The 19840-nt window shown below is 42.7% G+C and overlaps 3 protein-coding genes across 3 annotated transcripts; 1 reads left to right on the forward strand and 2 right to left on the reverse strand.

Annotated features, from left to right (window-relative positions):
• Positions 1–3: 3 nt before the first annotated feature.
• On the forward strand, positions 4–2187 carry mrps24 (mitochondrial ribosomal protein S24). The gene is made up of 4 exons (XM_088281322.1): positions 4–257; positions 652–717; positions 791–902; positions 1329–2187. Exons 1-4 carry the CDS (start codon positions 216–218, stop codon positions 1610–1612), a joined length of 504 nt encoding a protein of 167 aa, XP_088137448.1. The 5' UTR covers positions 4–215; the 3' UTR covers positions 1613–2187.
• On the reverse strand, positions 2184–8600 carry gnsb (glucosamine (N-acetyl)-6-sulfatase (Sanfilippo disease IIID), b). The gene is made up of 13 exons (XM_088281320.1): positions 8218–8600; positions 7346–7405; positions 7076–7279; positions 6581–6646; positions 6415–6513; positions 6180–6347; positions 6015–6097; positions 5791–5909; positions 5586–5689; positions 4447–4548; positions 4271–4381; positions 3917–4027; positions 2184–3069 (listed from the first exon to the last, which is right to left on the reverse strand). The coding sequence occupies exons 1-13, from the start codon at positions 8353–8355 to the stop codon at positions 2917–2919; spliced, it is 1518 nt and encodes a 505-aa protein (XP_088137446.1). The 5' UTR covers positions 8356–8600; the 3' UTR covers positions 2184–2916.
• Positions 8601–10489: 1889 nt separating this feature from the next.
• Positions 10490–18393, reverse strand: wdr41 (WD repeat domain 41). Its single transcript, XM_088281321.1, has 14 exons — positions 18218–18393; positions 18000–18077; positions 16722–16837; positions 15904–15952; positions 15543–15656; positions 15409–15471; positions 14135–14246; positions 13993–14055; positions 13144–13245; positions 12892–13079; positions 12339–12460; positions 12175–12260; positions 11121–11254; positions 10490–10754 (listed from the first exon to the last, which is right to left on the reverse strand). The coding sequence occupies exons 2-14, from the start codon at positions 18045–18047 to the stop codon at positions 10614–10616; spliced, it is 1338 nt and encodes a 445-aa protein (XP_088137447.1). The 5' UTR covers positions 18048–18077; positions 18218–18393; the 3' UTR covers positions 10490–10613.
• Between the last annotated feature and the right edge of the window lie 1447 nt (positions 18394–19840).

The following is a 19840-nucleotide window of genomic DNA, read 5'->3' on the forward strand; positions in this document are numbered from 1 at the left end:
TCATGTACAGTATTCGTTCAGGACCGGGAACGAGAGAAACGATAAATAGTTCCGTAATAGTTCTGCATTTAATGAAAATATTATGATTCAAAATCAAATGTTATATTAATTCATTTGTTCAATTAAATATCCAAATTATTTTTTTGTGTGTTTTGAATCCTATAACGGACGAAGTGAAGGTAAATTGCGTTAGTATCGTAATAGGTGAAAGCAAGATGGCGGCGCCCTTGAGCAGCACAGGATGCTGGAGGTTCCTGGTGAGTAAAGGGATTTAAATGCACTTCAGGTAACACATAATTAACTTTTTTTGTATGGAAACGGCTCGTATCTACCTACGTTCAAGGCGGAACTTTGTTATTGGGAGCTGTGCTTATATTAGTCGCATCTCATATCTGTTCGTTGTGCTAGTTGTCTATGGTGAGATGGAAATACAGTTACTGAGAATATCTTTAATACATAAAAGAATTGAAACAAATTCACTAAATGTTTCTTTTAGTTATCTTTTTAGTCTCGCTCATAACTAATTACATCTCCTGATAGTTACCAGCACATTTAAAACGAGGGATTATTTATTTATTTTTGTTCCAAAACGGACATATACATGGAATATTGGCACCCTGCTCTTAATAAAATGATATATTTTGTGTGTAGGTTGCAGTGAGCAGGTCAAGTCTGCCCGGAAGCAGAGCTCTTCACGTCACAGCAGTTTGCTGCAAGGTAAGGACAGCTGTGTCCACGTCCAAGAAACATGACAAATGTTAAGTGAATTCATTGTTCTTTTGCTGGGCAGAACCGAGCCGCTCGTATCCGAGTAGGAAAAGGCGACCGTCCTCTCACCTATGAACAGGCCCTGAAACCTCACCACATAGGCCACCATAAAGGATGGCTGTCGCAGCACACCAGTGAGTCTTGAACTGAGAGCTCGCCAAGGCAACAATTCATTCAATGCGTATTTTCAATCTAGCAAATAAAGGAAATCGATAACCTGTACTAGAGTCCAACTGTCAATGTTCTTAACTGTCATACAAGTACATCCACTCATTATCTAAGCCGCTTCTCCTCTCGAGGGTCTGGAGCGTGCTGGAGCCTATCCCAGCTGTCTTTTCTTTGGGCAACAGGCAGGGTACAGCCTGAACTAATTACCAGCCAAACGCGCACAAGTGTCAACAGGAATTTGTGTGGCACTTGTTGTAAAAGTAGGGAAAAAGTTCACACAGTTCTGTCCATTGTAAAAAAGGGGAAAAAGAAGAAAATCACTCACATTTGTTGTTTTATTATTATACATGATTTGAAGTTTTTAAAATTTGGTCTGTCTGCGTCCCTGCCAGGTAACCTGAAAGGTGAGGACGGCGCGGCGGAGCGTGCAGTGGAGGACACCTTCATTCGCCGCTTGATGTTCGGCACCTTCCACGGCTGCCTGGCCGACGAGCTGGTGATCAAGCGGCGCGGCAATCTGCTGACCGTGTGCGCGCTCATGGTGCAGAAGTTGCCGCCGCACAAGTTCTACTTCCTGATCGGATACGCCGAGTCGCTGCTGTCGCACTTCTATAAATGTCCCGTCAAGCTGAACGTGCAGACACTGCAGGAGAAGCAAGTGTACAAATATCTCTGACGGCCAATTTGCCTTCCACTTCCAGTTTCCTGTCGGGGCAGCCCAGCAGTTTCTCTTCATCTTATTTTGAAGGGCGATGAGGCACACTCACAAGATCGTTTGCGTTGGCCTACTTGATGAATAAAGGGGAAAAAAACAAGTGCTGATTCTATTTTTGTTTTTGATGATTGGTCCGCTCCCTCCCCAAAAAATATTTCTACCTTTTACTGCTCTCTAGTATAAGAATCACGTCAAGCAGTGACCGAGGTTAATAGTGTTTGGCTTCGGCTGAGCTTTTCATGTCATCGAGTTAAACCTTTTTTTTCTTCTTCTACATGCCGTTTGCCATTCACTCCCATCTTTTCTCATAACGGACTTTCTTCTCCCAATCGTGACACACACTTTCTTGATACCAAACATATAGATACTCAGTTTTAATGTGAGGTGCAACAGTACTTGGGTGAAATTTGTTTTTTTTAGTCAGGATGAAGCTAAAATGTGTTTTCTATTAAAATCCAACCTTCCATTCCTGGTTGATTGTCATGGAAAGTTAGTTGAGCCCAACAGAAAATGATGCAATAAAAACATCAAGTAAAGATGAGAAAGCTACTTTTGATTTATTTCCATTCATCGCAGTGCAAACATTTACATCAAAGGTGTCGGCAGTGCAAACAGTTGCAACACATAACAGAACAAAACAATTAAAAATGATGCAAACTCATCTCTTTGTGAATATTTGGTGGCAAGTCTGATTTTTAAAAAATGACCATGGCACAGCGATGATGGAATAATTAAAAAAAACAAAAAAACTTGCATTTCATGTCACCAAGCTAAGATAACTGGCGGAGCATGAAGAGGGAATTGAAACGATTAAGAGAGTTCAACTTTCAGCTGCACAAGTGGGAGCCCTCATTTGGAAAAAGTGAACAAAATAAGTTTCGGTTAGCATGAAGCCAGTCCACAGTGGTGAGGTTGATTTTTACAGAATCCCCCCCCCCATGTATTCGGGATTTGTGGATTTCTGGAGCGTACCTATCGAAGCCATGTCCCATAAAAATATTGCTTGTGGTGCCATCTGGCAAAAAAAAAAATGCTTGATTTAGAGGAGTGGAGGGGGTGACAAGTCTCAATCTTGTGGTGCAATTGGGTCAAAACAGGAAGTGGAGCACATGTTCAGACAGTGAAACACAGGAAATAGGTCCTCGTGGCCGGCAGTAATCAAAATGGCGGCTTTGGTTCCGATGCTTTTCAAGTGAAAAATTAGAGGTGTCTCAACACGGTGTTGACGAACGTGGTTAGACGACTTGCTCGGCCATGATTGGCCCTCACGTGGAGAGGGCGCGGCATCCGGCGCCCTGGCACGACTGCAGCTTAATGAGCCGTTGGTTCATAGTCTGCAGCACGGCTGGGTCCACCTTCTTCACGATGTTCTCCAGCTGGTGGGGGTCCGAGCGCAGGTTGTAAACCTCCACAAATGACTGAAAGGGGGAAAGCCAAGCTCAAATCACTTCCCGCTTGCGGAGATTCGATCAACTTTCAGCTAATGAAAAATACGTTAGTGAAAATTGGGATGCACCGTAAAAGCATCTCAGTGCCAACGAACAACATTGGAGTGATTAAAGGAGTTCCATGCAATCCTGTGGCATCCTGGTGCCAAAGAAATATGCCGCAGTAAGTTGAGGAGCGTCATTTTCACAAAAGTAGTGTTCTGCTGCCATTTCTACGGTAGCCTGGTGCAAATTAACTATGGTGAAGTGAGTTGAGGAGCTTCTTTTAGACAAAAGTAATGCTTTGGTATCATTCTGTGGCAGCCTAGTTTCAGGAAACTGAATGAGTTGAGGAGCATTATTTATTTACACCCACGTGCTGTTTTGCTGCTATTTTTGTGGCAGTCTGCTGAGAAAGAACTCTGGTGGAGTGAGTTGAAGAGCTTATTTTCGACAAAAGTAATGCTTTGTTACGACTTTAAAAGTGAGTTGAGAGCTTTGGTGAAAGAAAAGGAGCACTTTGCCACCATCTTGTTCGCATCTAGCCACCAAGGAACTTAGTCAATTGAGTTGAGGGCCTTCCTTTACACAAAAGTAGTGCTTTGCCACCATTTCATGACGCGTTAGTGACAAGGAACTGTGTTCAAGTGATGTGGGGAGTTTCATTTGGACAAAAGTAGTGGTTTGCTCCAATTTTGAGGCATCCTGATGCCATGGAAGTATGTTGAAGTGCATTGAGGAGCTTTGTTCACTAACACAAAGTTGTACTTGGCCACGTTTTTGTGGCAGGTGTAAGCAATTCTAACCCTTTTTAGGAATTGTGGCAGGCAAACTCTACCTCGCTGTCGGCGAACTCGCAGTACTGCATGTCGTCACGTCCGTCCAGCGTTCGGACGCAGGCGTACGTGTTGTTGAAGGAGTCCTCGCACACGCAGTCGGGGTAACATTGCTGACCAAACCAACGACAAATTGAGCAAGAAAATTCAAACGTCCAGATCAAAACGTAAAATGACAAATTCAAGTCAACTTTGTGCATCTACAAAAAAACTCAACGTGCAACCAACCTATCATTTTATCCTGACAAAAGTCAGCTAGCCTAATACATCGGTTTTAAAAAAGGCTAACAGAAATCAGCGTAGCTCTCCCAGTCATCCACACCCCTCCGCTACCAAGCGCATACCCGTCTACTCACCGCCAGGCCGGGGCCCATCTTGGGGCAGGTGGGGTCTCCGCTGGACAGCCCCTCGCCCATGTGCTCCACCAGGAAGAAAGGGCGCGCAGAGCCGTTGCGCAACGACGGCGCCTGATGCAGAACAAGAAGACGTTAGCTCACGTTGATGCTTTCGGACAGTGATGTCATCAGCGGACCATCAGAGGCAAAAAGGATTGCCCGTCCACGTTGGCGGCTGACTCATTGATGCCGGCGATGTCCAGAATAGTTGGCGCAAGGTCAATGTTCAGCACGGGAGCCTGAAGATCAAGAAAAATAAAAACAAACATTGTCGACGGCCTCCACAGTGGAGCTTCGTTCTTTCCATTTTCAATTGGCTATCGAAAAGAAAAAAAAGTTTCTATTGTAATATTGCACAGAATTCAATTTGAGGCAAATACAAAATTGAAAAATGAACCAGAGGACCGAGTTTGGCTGTAATATCGAATTGGTTCCATTGACCCAGAAGATTGGTAACGAGAACGACCCAACTGATGAACAGGCCGGCTAATTTAACCGGCTCGTATTGAATTGTAAGTATCCAATCTTGGACCACATGTGAAAGTGGCAAAAGTCGGATTTGAAAATAATGGAATTGAACCGTTTAGACCAGGGGTGGGCAAACTACGGCCCGGGGGCCACACGCGGCCCGTTAGACGCTTTAATCCGGCCCCCCGAACTTGAAAAAAATTAAATGAATAAACCTTGTTAATGTTTTATTTTCTAAATACTGTGGTGTTTCGAAGACATACATTTTGTTGTAATGCTTTTGTTCACTTTCATTTAAAATTAAATGTTTGTTTTTTTTCTCCGATGAGGTGAGGTTACCAAAACACTCCATCTATCTTCTCTTGGTCCGGCCCCTCTGTCAAATTTTAGAACCCATTGTGGCCTGCCAATCAAAAGTTTGCCCACCCCTGGTTTAGACTGTCATTTAAAAAAAAAATATCCGATCGGGGTCACATTAGCCTGGAAGGGTGATCCTAAAATATTGGCTGAGGAACGGCCATCGTAGAGTCGAAACGTCGTAGGTCGAGTATGAGGACTTTGAAGGCTCTGTCAGAAAATAAAGATCCATTCCAAATTGCAGTCTGTGTTGGCGCAAAACTTTTAGGTTTCTGCCAGAAAAACATGTCGGAAAAAGCCTAATAGAACATCTGAAATTGATCGAAAGTTAACCCGAGTGTGATTGGTTCATTTCAAACACAGCCACATCCGCAGTCATTGCGCAACAAAATAACCAGTCACGGAAAAAACGATTAATTGAGGCAGAACGTGTTTGTGCATCTTTTGTGACCTTCATCGTGGTGTTGGCTTTCACACCGGGGCCGCGCACCAGCAGCGGCGTGCGGATGTCAAACTCGTACAACTGACGCTTGTCGACTGGCAGAGAGAACTGACCTGCCGGCAAAAACCACATCACCATCACCTGCTGGTAAATTCAGGAACTGCACTGATCAAAGTCCACAAGTTGGAGTCATGCGTGTGTGCGTTCCACTGACCTGTGTGGTAGCCGTTGTCTGACGTGAAGAAGACGTACGTGTTGTTGAGCTCCTTCAGCTCCTCCAGCTTCCTCACCAGCGTCTCCACCAGGTCGTCCACCGACAGCAGCGTCCGCCACCTGTGGGGCGGAGTCACATCGCTGAGGTCATCGACGTCATCGGCACCATCGCTGCCATTGTTATAATCGTCATCGTATATTGTATATATGTTTTCCTGACGGCACCTCTTGCGGTAGGCGTCATCCAGGAAGGCGAGCGAGCTGTTGGACATCGGATTGGCGGGCTGGCGCATCAGCCAGTGCTTGTCCTGCAAAACCGCAACGAGGATTATTTCGAGTCAGCGCGGATGTCAGCCGTCACCAGAGGCCACCGAGTGAATTTGGCCGCACCTTGGCCGCCCTGTTGAAGCTTCCGTCCCTGGGCGCTTTGACGTCGGCGAATCGCCGGCGGTACTGCGGTGCGACGGTCCAGGGCGAGTGGGGTGCGGGCGGCGCCAGCATGAGGAAGAACGGACGCTGAGGGCTGTAGTTGTCCAGGAACTGAAGAGCGCGGTTGGCCTGCGGGCGGGAAAGCCGAAAGCCACGTTGGCGGAGGACCAACGAAACGCATGCATGCATGACTTACGATGAGGTCAGTGAGGTAGTCGTCCGTGTAGTTGTCACCGTGCTTCTCCTCGGCACCATTTCTGGACAGAGTGTAGTTGTAGTAGCGAGAGTTTCCCACCTGTGGACACACACAGTCATGAAGGAACATGTGCGACAAATTGCGCATATATGTGCGCGTCACTGACCAGCGCATGCCACTGGTCCCACCCGGGAGGAATATGGCCAACACCTCCAGCTTCTTTCTTGCCGTACTGTTGAGAGACAAAAGAAGCGTCAAATGAAGGTCTCGCAATCAGAAGTTGGCATTTCAATCCCCCTTGTATGTGCACTCCAGTTCAACATGCAACAGAACTAACTAAGAACTTTGCTAAGTGTTTGCGAGGAGGGAGATATTACAGCCCAAAAGCAGTGGACAGGCTTCGCAAGCCATCAAGGTGCCACCACGTCCCATTCGCAGATGCGCCATAAAAGTGCGTTTGTGTGATTATTTTGAGTCTTTGTCCACTGAATCAGCAATAATTCAACTACTGAATAATAGTTAATAACTCGTTCATGTTTGCGTCTTTGCTAGACGGATGGGGTAGTCGCTTTCCAGTCCTCACTTTTTTCAGTGGCTTGCTACCAATCATGTGCCACGGCTACAAAATGAGCGTGCGCAAGTCGGCGAACGAGGTCCCCACCTGGTTGAGGTACTTCCCGGCAAAGAAGGTTTGGTAGCCACTCTTGCTGAGGAAAATGGGGAAGGCCTGCGACTCGCCTTGGCTCTGCCAGGCCGCGCTGGAGCAATTCCCGGTCAGCGAGTTGTTCCTCACCAGGTGATTGTGAGGGTAGCGACCGGTCAGGATGCTGCAGCGGCTCGGGCAGCACAGCGGCGTCACTGTGAACTGAAGGGGATAGGAAGAATGACGTTGCGGCCGGCAATAGGAGGAGCCTAGTCACTGAGGACTCACAGAGTTGACGAAGGTGGCGCCGGCATCGCCAATGAGGGATTTGGTCTTCTTCATTGGTGTCTGGGAACAGGAAGTGAAAGTCAAGACATGGCAACACATATACATGCACAGAAGACCATCATGGGATTTCTTTATGTTGACAAATGCAATCATCAAAATAAACACATGAGCTTTTCAATACAACAAGCCAATTGCAAAAACTCCTTTTTTGAGTCTAAAAAAAACTGCCTTTCAGATCAGTTCCTGGTTCATCATTTGCCTTGATTTCAGCGTGGGACAAAACTACCAGAACAAAACATGCATGGAAATTTTTTTTTTTTTTTTTTAATCAGATTATTGCTTTTTTTTTTCAAAAAATACACAAAGAAGAGGACCTTGAAAGCTAAATCATAACAAATCGCAATGATGAGTATTCTTTCAAATTATTCTGTCCTAGACTACAAGTTGAAGAGAAAAGAAATAGTTGGAAGGCGAGTACTCTGACACTGTTCATTTGATTCTAATCAAGTACGATCAGTTAGCACACTGATTTTGTAACAATAATGACAATTCCTGTACTTTAGCAAGGGGGAGGGGCAAGTTCGAACGCCCTGAGAGAGGTGAACAAAACAGCATACATGCTGAGAAAACCAAAATCAATTTTTTTTTAGTGGGCATTAAAAACAAACAGGCGGCACTCAAAATCGATCGAAAATTTAGCAACCAACCAAGACCAAATGTCAAGAAATCAACTGGGAAGTGAAGTTGCGTTGAGAAAGGAGCAGAGTGGAAGTTGAAGACAAGCAATCGAATAGTAAAAAATGAAAAAATAAATAGTGATCAGGAAGCTGGCTGCAGGGGGATCTAAAGGCCCCTTGAGCGCGCGTACTCACCATGCCCCCCAGATGTTGGTCCTGGTCGTCCGTGACGATAAGAAGGATGTTGCTGGTGAGCCCCCCGCCGAGCACGCGCCTCGCGCAGCAGGTGAGCAAAGCGGCCAGCGCGAGCACGCGCAAGACTCCCGCGCGCATCACCGCAGAAAAAAAACGTCAAGAGATAAGACAAAAAAACTAAAGCAACGACGACAACTACAGCATCCAAAGCAGCACAAGTTTCAAGGAGAAGATGACGTGCAAGCAGGCGCGTGCTTCTCGCGATTTGAGGAAGTGCCGCTGGTCACGTGGGCGTCAGTGGGCGTGAAGAACACCGTGTCCGAAGTGGACTTTCAACCAAAATTTCACGTCAGTCAGCTGAAAAACACTTTTTACTACCAAGAAACACCACTTTTTATACCCCTGGCGTCGGTGAGCACAAATGTTGTATTTCGACAATTAAACAGAACTATATACACCTGGCGGTGACGTGACAACAAATTACAAGATGAATCGGGCTTGGAAGAAAACTGTTAAAAAAACGTGATTACATTTGCATCCCTTTATTCGGAAAAAGAACATTATTTCAAATTAGCAGCACAAATGTAAATGAATTCGAATTCAGGTACGGGTTTTAACGGCCGTTAAGAAATAATAATAAAAAAATACTCATTGTTGTTCGCAAATGTCTTATTTGGGGGGGAAAAAAAACAAGCTCCCCCCCTCCAAAAAAAATGGAATATTTACAATTGAGAGGCTGAAATTGAGGCTTTGGACCGTTTTAGTTTAGTAAGGTCTCTCAAATATGAATCAGTTATGAAAATTTATTAATTTAATAATCGATAAGTTGTCGATTAATCGTCGCATAAAATAAAATGAAATAAAATGATACTTTCCATCAATACAATACAACTTTATTTTTAGCGCATTTCACAACAGCTGGAGCTGTAACAAAGCGCTTGCTAGGTAAACTGTAACTTTTGACTGTCGACCAGTTCATCGCTTGTCTAGCTACCTGTGATTGGCTTGCGACCAGTCACAATATGAGGACAAGCTAGAGAGAAAATGAACGGCTGAATTGTTTGCAATTAAATGATAAATACAGAATTCATAGTCACAAACACACCCACACACACACACAAAAGCTTTCATAGAAACAACACAACACAAAGAACCAATCCAAAAAATTAAAAAGAGTAATGATTTTATAAAACGGAGTCACAACGTTATGAGAGTCTGAATCAGAAAAAGAGGATTAAAAAAAAGCTCAAATGTTACTTAAAACAAATCACATTTGAGAAGGAAAATGAGAAGGAAGTCACAAAGTGTTGAGTAGAGTCAAGACTTATTGGAAGTTTTTATGGGAAAAAAGTCCAAATTTCACAAAACAAAAAAGTCACATTGTTATGAAAGGTGGGTAATTTATAAGAGAAACGAATGGCAATTTTCCAAGGAAAAAGTCGTAATTTTTCAAGCCTAAAGTCGGAATTTTAGTGTAAATAAAAATTGAGTCGAGTTTGAACTACGCTTCACTTGAAATTGAAACTTAAGGTGTGGTGAAGGAAGGGCTTTTGTAACTGCGTGTCGATGCCACGAGATGACAGCAAAGCGCTGACATGACATAAACTGAAGTCGTCCAAAGTTTAACTCCGGGCAGCCTTCAAGCGAGGCTTAAGGCGAGCACAAGCTTGCAAACTGAGCCAAGTAAGAGGCTAGCGCAAGCGGTGGCGAGGCGAGGCGTGCTCAAGCGGTGGCGAGGCGAGGCGTGCGCTAGCGACCTGTTTTGCCCGGTCAAGTTGAGTTTTGCGGCAGAGTTTGTCAGCGTTTAGCCCCACCCAATAACTTTGATGGGCGAGTTTGACAGATATAATTACCTCATGAAACACTGCAACGTGGCACCATGAAATAATTAAATGCACAAATAATTAAATACATAGATACGTAATTAATTAAATACAGAAATAATTAATTAAAGACAGAAATGATTATATTGATTTTGTTTTTGTACATAATCACTGATAATTTAATTAATGACTCATTTATTTATTTAATTCCACATTTAATTAATAAATGAAGCATTTAATTAATTAATGACTATTTTAATTAAACATTTCATGGTATATTTATTTATTATTTAATTTTGGCACTTTCAATCCTCCATATTGTCCTGCGTGCTCAGGTAGGTGTTCCTCTTGAACGCTCGCTTGAACAATAAAATGGAAATACAGCTTGATTGTCTAGTCTAGACTAGACTCTAGTTTGTAGTCTGGAACGCATAAGTAAGAGTCAAAAACAGTTTTATTTAAATTTTTAATTCTGAAACGAAAATAGAATATAGCACAAGACACAATCGAACTAGGGCTCGTCTAATTGTTTTGCATTCCCGGAAGCTTCAAAGTCAAAGGCTTGTCTGTCTTTCACAAATGGCCGTTCTCCTCCAGTTTGCGGAAGAGCGCCAAGCTGCGGAGGCGCGACTGCTTCACGCCGTTCTTCCAAAGGATGAGTTGGTGGTCGGCCGAGCAAGTCAGCAGGCCGTTGTCCGGCAAGACCACGAACATCTGAGCAACAACGCCAAGAAAAGAAAGAACCAACAACGAACACGTGACAACAGTCGATTTCATCATAGTGAGCTTTCATTTCCTTTGGATTTAGTTTTTTTTAATTCAGTAACTTCTCATTTGTTTTTAGATCATCTATGTTACATTTACCTTTTTGAAAAACACTCTTAATTTTGTTTTGATTAGTTTTAGTTTATACACAGTTTTTGGAGAATTTGAGTTCAAGTCTAAAATAAGTCTCAATAACAATTGTGTAATGAAGTAGAGGCTCAAGAATCAAATGATTACTGAACAAATCATTGATTGTAAATTAAATCAATTATTTTGACAATCAATTCACAATTCCCTCCTCCCCGACAGACATACCTGGACGGCACCCGAGTGTCCAATCAAGTCGCCCGTCAACTCCAACGTCTTGCCGGGCGCCAGGTCCGAGGTCTTCTTGGATGGAGGACACGGCTGCCTGCTGGAGCGAGCCAACGTCCACATGCCAAAGAACCCTGAGTAATAGATTACATTGTGGTTAAGTACTACATGCATGACAAGTATGTGTTCAAGATGACAGTAAAAGAGAAATACACTTGCAATTATCCGGGGAAAAAGGTTTTTTAATATTTTATGGGAAAATATGTCAATTTACGAAAATAAAAGGCGTCACTTTATCAGAGAAATAAGAATGAAGTTTGCTCTTTTCCCAAGCAAAGCATGTGTAATACAAGAAAAAAGCCATAAAAGACGATTGAACTTGTAAAGTCGATATTAAGTTAAAAAAAAACGTTAATAATACAAGAAAAAAAACATTGTCAATAACATAAATACAACACTAAAGTGCAAATTTTAGGATTTTGAGGAAAAAATAAAAATTGATAGAGAATAAAAAATGAAACAAAGGCTTAATGGTACAAGATTAAAATTGCAATATTACAAGTAAAAATACATGTTAACTAATCTTTTAAATTATTCAAAAGAAGAAATCAAACAATTCATGAAGAAAAGTGTGTAACAAAATAATAAAGGAGAGAAAAAAAGTGGAATATTGCAAGAACAAACTCATTAAACGAGGAAAAATAGTTTCAATTTTACATCTGAAAACTTATTATATGTAAAAATCACGGAAAGTCACAAATTTGCGGGAAATATATCAGAAAGAAATCAGAAGTTATTTTACAAGAACAAAGTCATACATTTATAAGTGAAAAAAAGCATATTGCAACAACAATCAAGTCATCATTTCACCAGAATAGTTGACACTTTCCAAAAATAAAACAAGAAACTTATGAGATAAAAGCAGTGTACTATGAGGGAAAAAAAGGTGGTTTTTTTTTCCTAATTCGACGACCAAATGATGCACTTTCACACAACCAAACTTGTGATTTTTTTTTTTTTTTGTAAATATGAGCATAGAAGTGTTGCAAATGACCTGGAGTGGCGGCTTCTCCGGCTAAAGGCAGCTCTCGAATCTCCCACATCCTCACACTGCCGTCCTCCGAACACGACATCAGCTCACTGAAACCGAAAGGATAACAAAGTCACAAAATAAAAAAAAAAAGCACATTTTGCGGAAACAACTCTGGCCCAGCTGACCTTTCGGAGAGCAGCGCGATGTGCAGGATGTCCGAGTCGTGGGCGCACTTTCTGTACGCCACAACTGCCTTTGTCGCCACATTGAACACATACATGCCGCAGCCCACCGCCGCTGCCACCAGCTGAAAAGTGTAGTTAGTACATTAAGTGTCATTTGGTCAATGTCAACTTACAATCAAAAGTGACATAATTTACAGAATGACATCTGTCATTAGGATTCATGTGTCAAGTGTCATGACATGATTATGACAGTCTTATGAACAAACTTCAAAGAAAGTTTCTTCCCCACACTTTCCCCACTACAAGATCAAAGCCAAACTCTCATTACACAAAGGTGAGTGCACGTACTAAAAAGAAAGACCACTCCCACCTGTGGTGTTTTTAGATGTCCCTATCAGGCGTATTACATCCACGTATTATTAGCAACTGTCACTTTGAGAGACAGAAAGAATCGGATCGTTCTAGGAAGAGTTTTATTTATTTGTTTCTTTCTTTCTTTGACATGGGGCGTGGAGACCTTTTCTATCCATGTGTGTGAGGACGTGTTACTGACGTTTCCGTTGGAGGCCAGGTGCTGAATGGACATCTCGCTGGTTTTGGGCCTGCCCGCTTGGATGTTGGACTGCGTGGCATGGGTCTGAGGCTCCTCCCACAGGATGTGCTGATAGGCCAGCACGCCGCAGTCCAACGAGTCCCACACGATCAGCTCACCCGCGTGGGAGCCGCTGGCGAATACGCCGTCTGTGGGGAAGCATTGTTGGGGCGCTCGCTCGGGTATTATCGAGGGGGGTATTTAGCCACTAACCGTTGATGTTGACCAGGGCGCGAATTTGGTCCTGGTGGTCCGCCAGGCAGCGGAGCTCCAATATAGAGAGGGTATCGCTGCTTTCCACTAGCTTGTAGATGACTGACAGGAACAAAAGCATTTTGCCATTATTACATTTTAATGGTTCTTCTCATGACCTTAAGACTTTTTTGTCTGCACAATTAGGACTTTTCCTCGGAAATATTTCCATTGCATCTGGTAAAATTTCGACTTTTTTCCTCTTAAAAATATGAACTTTTTCGTAAAATTCCGACTTTTTAGCAAAAAAATCAATCGGGTCAAGGGAAAACCTTTTTTAATCCAACAAAATATTTACATTTTTTTCCAATGGGAATTTGGAATTATTCCTCCGAACACTGTGACTTTTTTATTTTAAATGGCAAATCATCCCAAAACTTTTATTTTTGTTTCCTATTCTCAACTATGAGATTTTTTTTTTTTTATAAAACTTTTTTTCCCTCATAAAATGCCGATCATTTTTCTTGTAAAATGTTAACTTTCAAAAGTGAACTTGAACCTTTTTCTTTCTGCTAAAACTACAACTTCTTTTTGTTTGTGTTTTTCTGCAAGTTTCCTCACATTAGAACGGGCTCATACAATCCTAAAGTTTTACCACATAAAAACTTACTTCTTCTCTCATAAAATGTTGACTATTTTAGTGAAAAAACTCTTTCCTCAACAATAATTCTTTTTAACCAGCCCGGCATTTTTTTTCTTCTTTATAATTCCGTGAATACATGTAGCCTGCAAATTGTACCTCAAATTTTGCCTCGCGATACAGAGCACAAACTGGGCCGAGCGACAGAGGAAGTTTGTAGAACCATTTACCGATGGTCTTATCCACGGCGGCGGCCACGCACTTCTTGGGTAACTCGATCAACAAGCTGATTCCTGTCAAAAGGCAGAAACGACTCAGAAGACGGAGAGGGATGCAAACAGGAATGTTCGCAAGGGCCGTTTGGACGCTCGCCTGTGTCGCTGTGGCGCTCTTTGAGACACTCCAGACGGAAGTCTTTGCTCCACACGCACAATTCCTGGCCGCCCGAGATCCACGCGCTCACGCACTCCAGCACCAGGATGCACTGACATGCACACACGCACGCAACAAGTTCATCGCCGCATTACGAAGTCAAACCGTCCAAATGTTTTGTCCAGGCTAAAATGTCAACTTTGTATTTGTAAAATTACGACTTTTTTCTATTCAGATTGACACTTTTTTTTCCCTCCTAAAATTTTCCATTATGTCTTTCAATATGTCGACTTTCTCGTACAAATGTGGACATTTTTTCCCTTAACAATTTTTTTCTGGTAAAATTCCATCAAATCTTAACTCATAAAATCTAAATTCTTGTCACAAAACTGTTTTTGTCATTAAATGTTGACTTTTGCTTCAAAACTGAATTCTCTAATATGAATTTATTCTCATAGAATGTACATTTTGCTCATAAAATTACAAGTTTTTCCTCCATTTTTCTTCTAAAGAAATCTGTCTAACACTGTGAATTTTGTTCTAATAAAATTAAAAGACGTAGAAATGACATCTTTCTATAAAGTAAAGATTTTCTCAGATTCCATCAAAGTTTTTCCTCTTTAAATTACAACTTTACAAAAAAATGCGACTTTTTTTAAAACATTAAGAGCAGCTCATTAAATGTTGATTTTTTTTGTCGCCTACAAAATTAGGACTTTTTTTCTCGTAAAATTATTACTCTTACAATAGCGTAACCCTTTTTTTCTTGTTTGATCACAACCTCATTTTTGTAAAAGTATGACTTATTCCTAAAACGTCATCTTTTTCTTGTAATTGTTTTTCAATGATCACAAAAGCACGACTTTGTTTTTGTTAAACTACCATTCCATTATCATTCCAACTTCTGGCAAAATTCAACTTTGTTTTCACAACATCGTGACTTTTTTGCTTTGAATATCTTAAATGACTGTGTTTGAAATGCTTTTAAATGTTGTATTTTTAATTCTGTGAAGCACATTGCTCAGTGTATGAAATGCGCTCTGACGGGAAATCAAGATGCCTTGTCTTGTGACTCCTCCAACAACAACAAAAAAAGTTACATTTTAAGTTTTGGTTCTAAGAAACCATGACTTTTTCCTTATTTATTTACACTTGAAAAACAACTTTTTTTCCATAACGATGCAACTTTTTTTCCTGATAAAACTTTGCACTTTTTTTTAGGCACCATTACAATTTTTACTCACAAAATATTGACTTTAATTCTTTCACTTTACCTTGACAGATGACTGAAGGTCCAGCACAGTCTGCAGTCTGTTGCCAGTGTCTGGGTCCCACAGCTGACAAGGGTTCAAGTTAAGGTCACTTCCAAACAAACTCTTTGGCACCGCCCCAGTGAGGACGAGGATACGCTGACGCTGCGGTCCGAGGAGGCGGTGATGAGGCGGACGTCACTGCAACGCAAGGCGGCCATGGCGGTGATTTGCTGGGAGTGACCCCGAAGCTCCTGCACACTCTCGCCCGTCTGAAAATGGACCACAGTGTTACTTCGCTATTTGATGCCATCACGGTGCCAATGAACTATGTTGAAGTGAGGGAAGGAGCTTCATTTAGTCACTCCATGGTGTTCTCCAATAGAAGAAAAAGTGCTTTGTTGCTATCTTGTGGTATCTATTTGCAATTAAAATCCTTTTTGGATAGGGCATCAACTTTGACTGTTGGCAGAGGGGCTCCGTCCCCATTCGGTTTCACTCTCCATTCAAAGGCTTTACCTCCACGTTCCAAACCAGCACCAGGCCATCGTCCCCGGCTGAAGCGCATCTAAAAAAACAAAAAAACACAAAAGACATCCAAAAAGTCCACTGGTGCAATGTTTGTGGTCAGGTGAGGGGTCAGAAAAACTGCTGTGACCCGCATTTTACACTTTGACACTCCCCCAGGGTAACAAAATGAAAAGCGATCACGACAACACATTAAAAGCAATCTTGGGAGAGAATTTTGAATGATGACTGACAGCAGGGGAAGTGTGAACGACACACCTGCAACACTTTGCCATTCCTCAATCTCCACACATGCAAGTGCGCCCTGAAACAAACTCTGTTGTGTTCAAAATCACATGTGACAATTTAGAGATAGATAGGGAAGCAGGTATGTGTGTGTGTCGCGTGTAATAGGACTTAAGAAGTGTGTGTGCATGCAAGACCCGGTGTTTGTTCAGTGTGTGGGTTGTATGTGCCTGTGCACATATATGCACGCACATACATATACACATTTAATCACATATATATAGTACACACACGGTCTTAATGTTATGTGTATGCATTATGTGTGAATGCCTGTTTTTGTGTGCATGCGTGTGTGTGTGCCATAAATGTGAGTGTGTGAGCGCACGTAATCACAAGGACGATGATGGTGCTGCTGCTCCTGATGGTGTTCTTGTCATGCTCTACGACTTTTCTGCAGTGACTCTCTCCTGTCAATCAGCGTAGGGGCTGGAGTGTATGTGGGCGGGGGGGGGGGTTGAGGGTATGTGTGTGTGCACATGTGTGTGTGCGTGGGTGTGTTTGTAGGGGAGTGAGATGGACTTTACCTGAAGTCATCAATCTGCACCAGAAATCGAACAATGTCAAAATGTCCTTTCAGCACCTGCAGCTCAGTGAAGCAGTTTTTGGGCTGTTCCTCGCCGATGCACAACACTCCACTTTTCTGCAGATGTCAGGATTTTTTTTTTTTTCAATTCAAGCAAATTAAAAAAAAAGTGCAGCAACTTCACTTTAAGCTTCCCTACTTTGAGACTGAAAAAAAAATCAGAATTTAGTATCCATGAGTAAGAAGCTTAAAAACTAATAATTATTTTGTGTGATTGTGTACATAGATACATACATTCAGTATTGTGAAAACATATATGTCCCCTTCCTGATTTCTGTGGGGGTTTTTTTGTAAATTATATGCATATTATGGTCACTCACAAAGGTTTCATTTCATCAAACCAATTTTAATATCAAACTGAAACAACACAAGGATTTATAAAACACAGTTCCTAGATGATGATTTTATTTACCAAGGGGGGAAAGCAATCCAAATATATCGGGCCCTATGTGCAAAAGTAATTGGAAAGTATACAGTGAACCCTCGGTTATCGCGGTTAATGGGGACCGAGACCACCCGCGAAAATTGAAAATCCGTACATACATACTATATATATATATATATATATATATATATATATATATATATATATATATATAGAGAGAGAGAGAGAGAGAGAGAGAGAGAGAGAGGGAGAGGGAGAGGGAGAGGGAGAGGGAGAGGGAGAGGGAGAGGGAGAGGGAGAGGGAGAGGGAGAGGGAGGCCGACTGGTTAGCACGATGGCCTCACAGTGAGAGACAGCATCGGGCGTGGGTTCAATCCCAGCTCCGGCCATCCTGTGTGGAGTTTGCATGTTCTCCCCGTGCCTGCGTGGGTTTCCTCCGGGTACTCCGGTTTCCTCCCACATTCCAAAAACATGCATGGCAGGCCGATTGAACACTCTAAATTGCCCCTAGGTATGAGTGTGAGTGCGGATGGTTGTTCGTCTCTGTGTGCCCTGCAATTGGCTGGCAACCAGTTTAGGGTGTCCCCCGCCTACTGCCCAAAGATAGCTGGGATAGGCTCCAGCACCCCCCCGCGACCCTAGTGAGGAGAAGCGGTACAGATGATGGATGGAGGGATATATATATATACTCACGGACACGCATACGGGTGTCTGCACATACATACATAAACACGCATACACACACACGAGACGTTGAGGAACTTCGGATACTGTTATTTGGAATACTAGAACCACCCCACTGGGTAAGTGTGTGACGTTCACGTAACATCTCACCTCCACGGAGCTTTGAGAATCACGAGCACCAAAAATCCACCGAAGCATAACTGCCGCGTTTTTAGCAAATGTAGTTAGCTAGGGACACAAAAAAAATGGAAAGAGATAGATTCACATGTGTGGAATAAATACAGCCACGTAGGTTTCGGTGAATGTTAATATAAAACAAAACACCACATGCTATCTCACTGTGCCGCGTTTACGGCCTATTGGCTTACCGGTCATTGGTGTAACGTGTCCGCTGTGGATGTGACTCGCTGATTGCGAGATTGGCTTCATAAATCCCACCCAGTTAGGCGATTTGGTTCGTTAAGTGATGGGAAGGAAGCATTTAAAAGGAGAACTTAAGCTACAGCTCGACGTCAACAAAACAGTCTGCTGGCTTGACTACGGAAGCCTGTAGTGGACATAATTGTGATTGTTGTAATTATACAACTATTGTTAAGAGATCCCTTATGAAATGGTCACACATCTTATCGCTGTAATGATCCCTTTTGTGGATGTCTTTTTTAACATTTACAAAAAGATTTGACAGGACTTTTTCAGAGTAGAATCTTTGAAATTCCAAAGTAAATGATCGCACCCGGACAGCCATTCTGCTAGTGTGCAGTAGATGGCAGTATGTGCCAATCTTACAAATCAAAAAGGTGAAAAAATGTACTTTATAAATCCACCAAGTCGTCACATTTCTTCATCCTTCCGGGTGACAAAAACTCCGATGGCACCAAATTTATCTACTTAACAGTCTAACACGGTTACCCCATTCCGTACACGTAATGTAGGGGATTGCAGGTTACAAGTGTACCAATATTACAGAATTACGCCCGTGCGTCAACCATGGCGGCACGGGTTGTTGTTTTGGCAATTTTGCTGTTTGAAATATTAAAACTTCCGTAAAGAAGCAGGAAAGTAACGACACTCGTCCTTCCAGTCGATGGGAGCGATGGTTGCATTATTTGGACTATTGGCGGCGCCTGCAGCGCATGCGCAAAAGGTCACTAAGAATGGACGGTAGCTACCAGTTTGTGAGGCGGTCGAGGATCCATGTGATGAAGTGGTGGGCCACTCCCGCCTGCTGCAACTTGTCTCCCAATACGGTGGGCTGGATGGTGTTGAAAGCACTGGATAAATAAAAAAAAAACCATTAACCTCACAGAGTTCTGTGCCTTCTGCAGGTGGGAGAGTGAAGTGTGGAGCAGGTAGATGATGGGATCATCCACACTGATGCCAGGCTGGTATGCAAACTGGTGTGGGTCCATTGAAGAGCTCACCAGGGGGCACAGATGGACGAGGACCAGTCTCTCCAGGGTTTTCATCAGATGAGACGTCAGCGCCACTGGTCTGAAGTTGTTGAGCTCCTTTGGATGGGTGGTCTTTGGTACCGGAACCAGGCAGGATGTTTTCCTCAGCTGGGGGACTCTGCCCAGCTTCAGACTTAAGTTGAACATGTGCTAATCCTATCTGGACCCACTGCCTTCCTCTCTGGGGTCTGTCTTGGTGCTAAAGGGCCATACGTCCCTAGTTTCTGACCCTGCCCTGAAAGTTGACAGAAAATTGGGTTACGTCTTGTTTGTCATAAACGCGCATTTCAAGGGGGAAGGGACACGACGAGACGGAAATGGTGCTATTGGGATTGGGTTTATGTCATGTCAAAGCTGAGCCAATGAGAAAAGAGAATGATTTTCACCTTCTTCTCTGAATTTGTGACGTGCCAGTTGAGATGATACTTTAGAAAAATTGTCATTTCTTTATGTGGACAAATTATGATAGGCAATTCTGACTATTACTTGTACAATTGCATTTTTTCCTCATAATTTCATGATTTTTCCTGAATAACAACA

This window comes from Idiotropiscis lumnitzeri, chromosome 18 (assembly GCF_059441095.1).
Source record: "Idiotropiscis lumnitzeri isolate Australia: NSW breed Sydney's pygmy pipehorse chromosome 18, RoL_Ilum_1.0, whole genome shotgun sequence".
NCBI lineage: Eukaryota > Metazoa > Chordata > Actinopteri > Syngnathiformes > Syngnathidae > Idiotropiscis > Idiotropiscis lumnitzeri.

Bases quoted from the DNA above. Each gene is read 5' to 3' on its own strand.
- mrps24 (XM_088281322.1), top strand. From the start codon at position 216: ATGGCGGCGCCCTTGAGCAGCACAGGATGCTGGAGGTTCCTG. The intron at 258-651 runs GTGAGTAAAGGG...TTTTGTGTGTAG, and splicing joins CAGGATGCTGGAGGTTCCTG to GTTGCAGTGAGCAGGTCAAG. The intron at 718-790 runs GTAAGGACAGCT...TTTGCTGGGCAG, and splicing joins TCACAGCAGTTTGCTGCAAG to AACCGAGCCGCTCGTATCCG.
- gnsb (XM_088281320.1), bottom strand. From the start codon at position 8,355: ATGCGCGCGGGAGTCTTGCGCGTGCTCGCGCTGGCCGCTTTGCTCACC. The intron at 7,406-8,217 runs GTGAGTACGCGC...TCCTGTTCCCAG, and splicing joins ACCAACATCTGGGGGGCATG to ACACCAATGAAGAAGACCAA. The intron at 4,382-4,446 runs GTCCGCTGATGA...GTTCTGCATCAG, and splicing joins AATCCTTTTTGCCTCTGATG to GCGCCGTCGTTGCGCAACGG.
- wdr41 (XM_088281321.1), bottom strand. From the start codon at position 18,047: ATGCTTCGGTGGATTTTTGGTGCTCGTGATTCTCAAAGCTCCGTGGAG. The intron at 15,953-16,721 runs GTAAAGTCCATC...TTGTTTTTTTAG, and splicing joins GTGCAGATTGATGACTTCAG to ATGCGCTTCAGCCGGGGACG. The intron at 10,755-11,120 runs GTATGTCTGTCG...GTTGTTGCTCAG, and splicing joins GACACTCGGGTGCCGTCCAG to ATGTTCGTGGTCTTGCCGGA.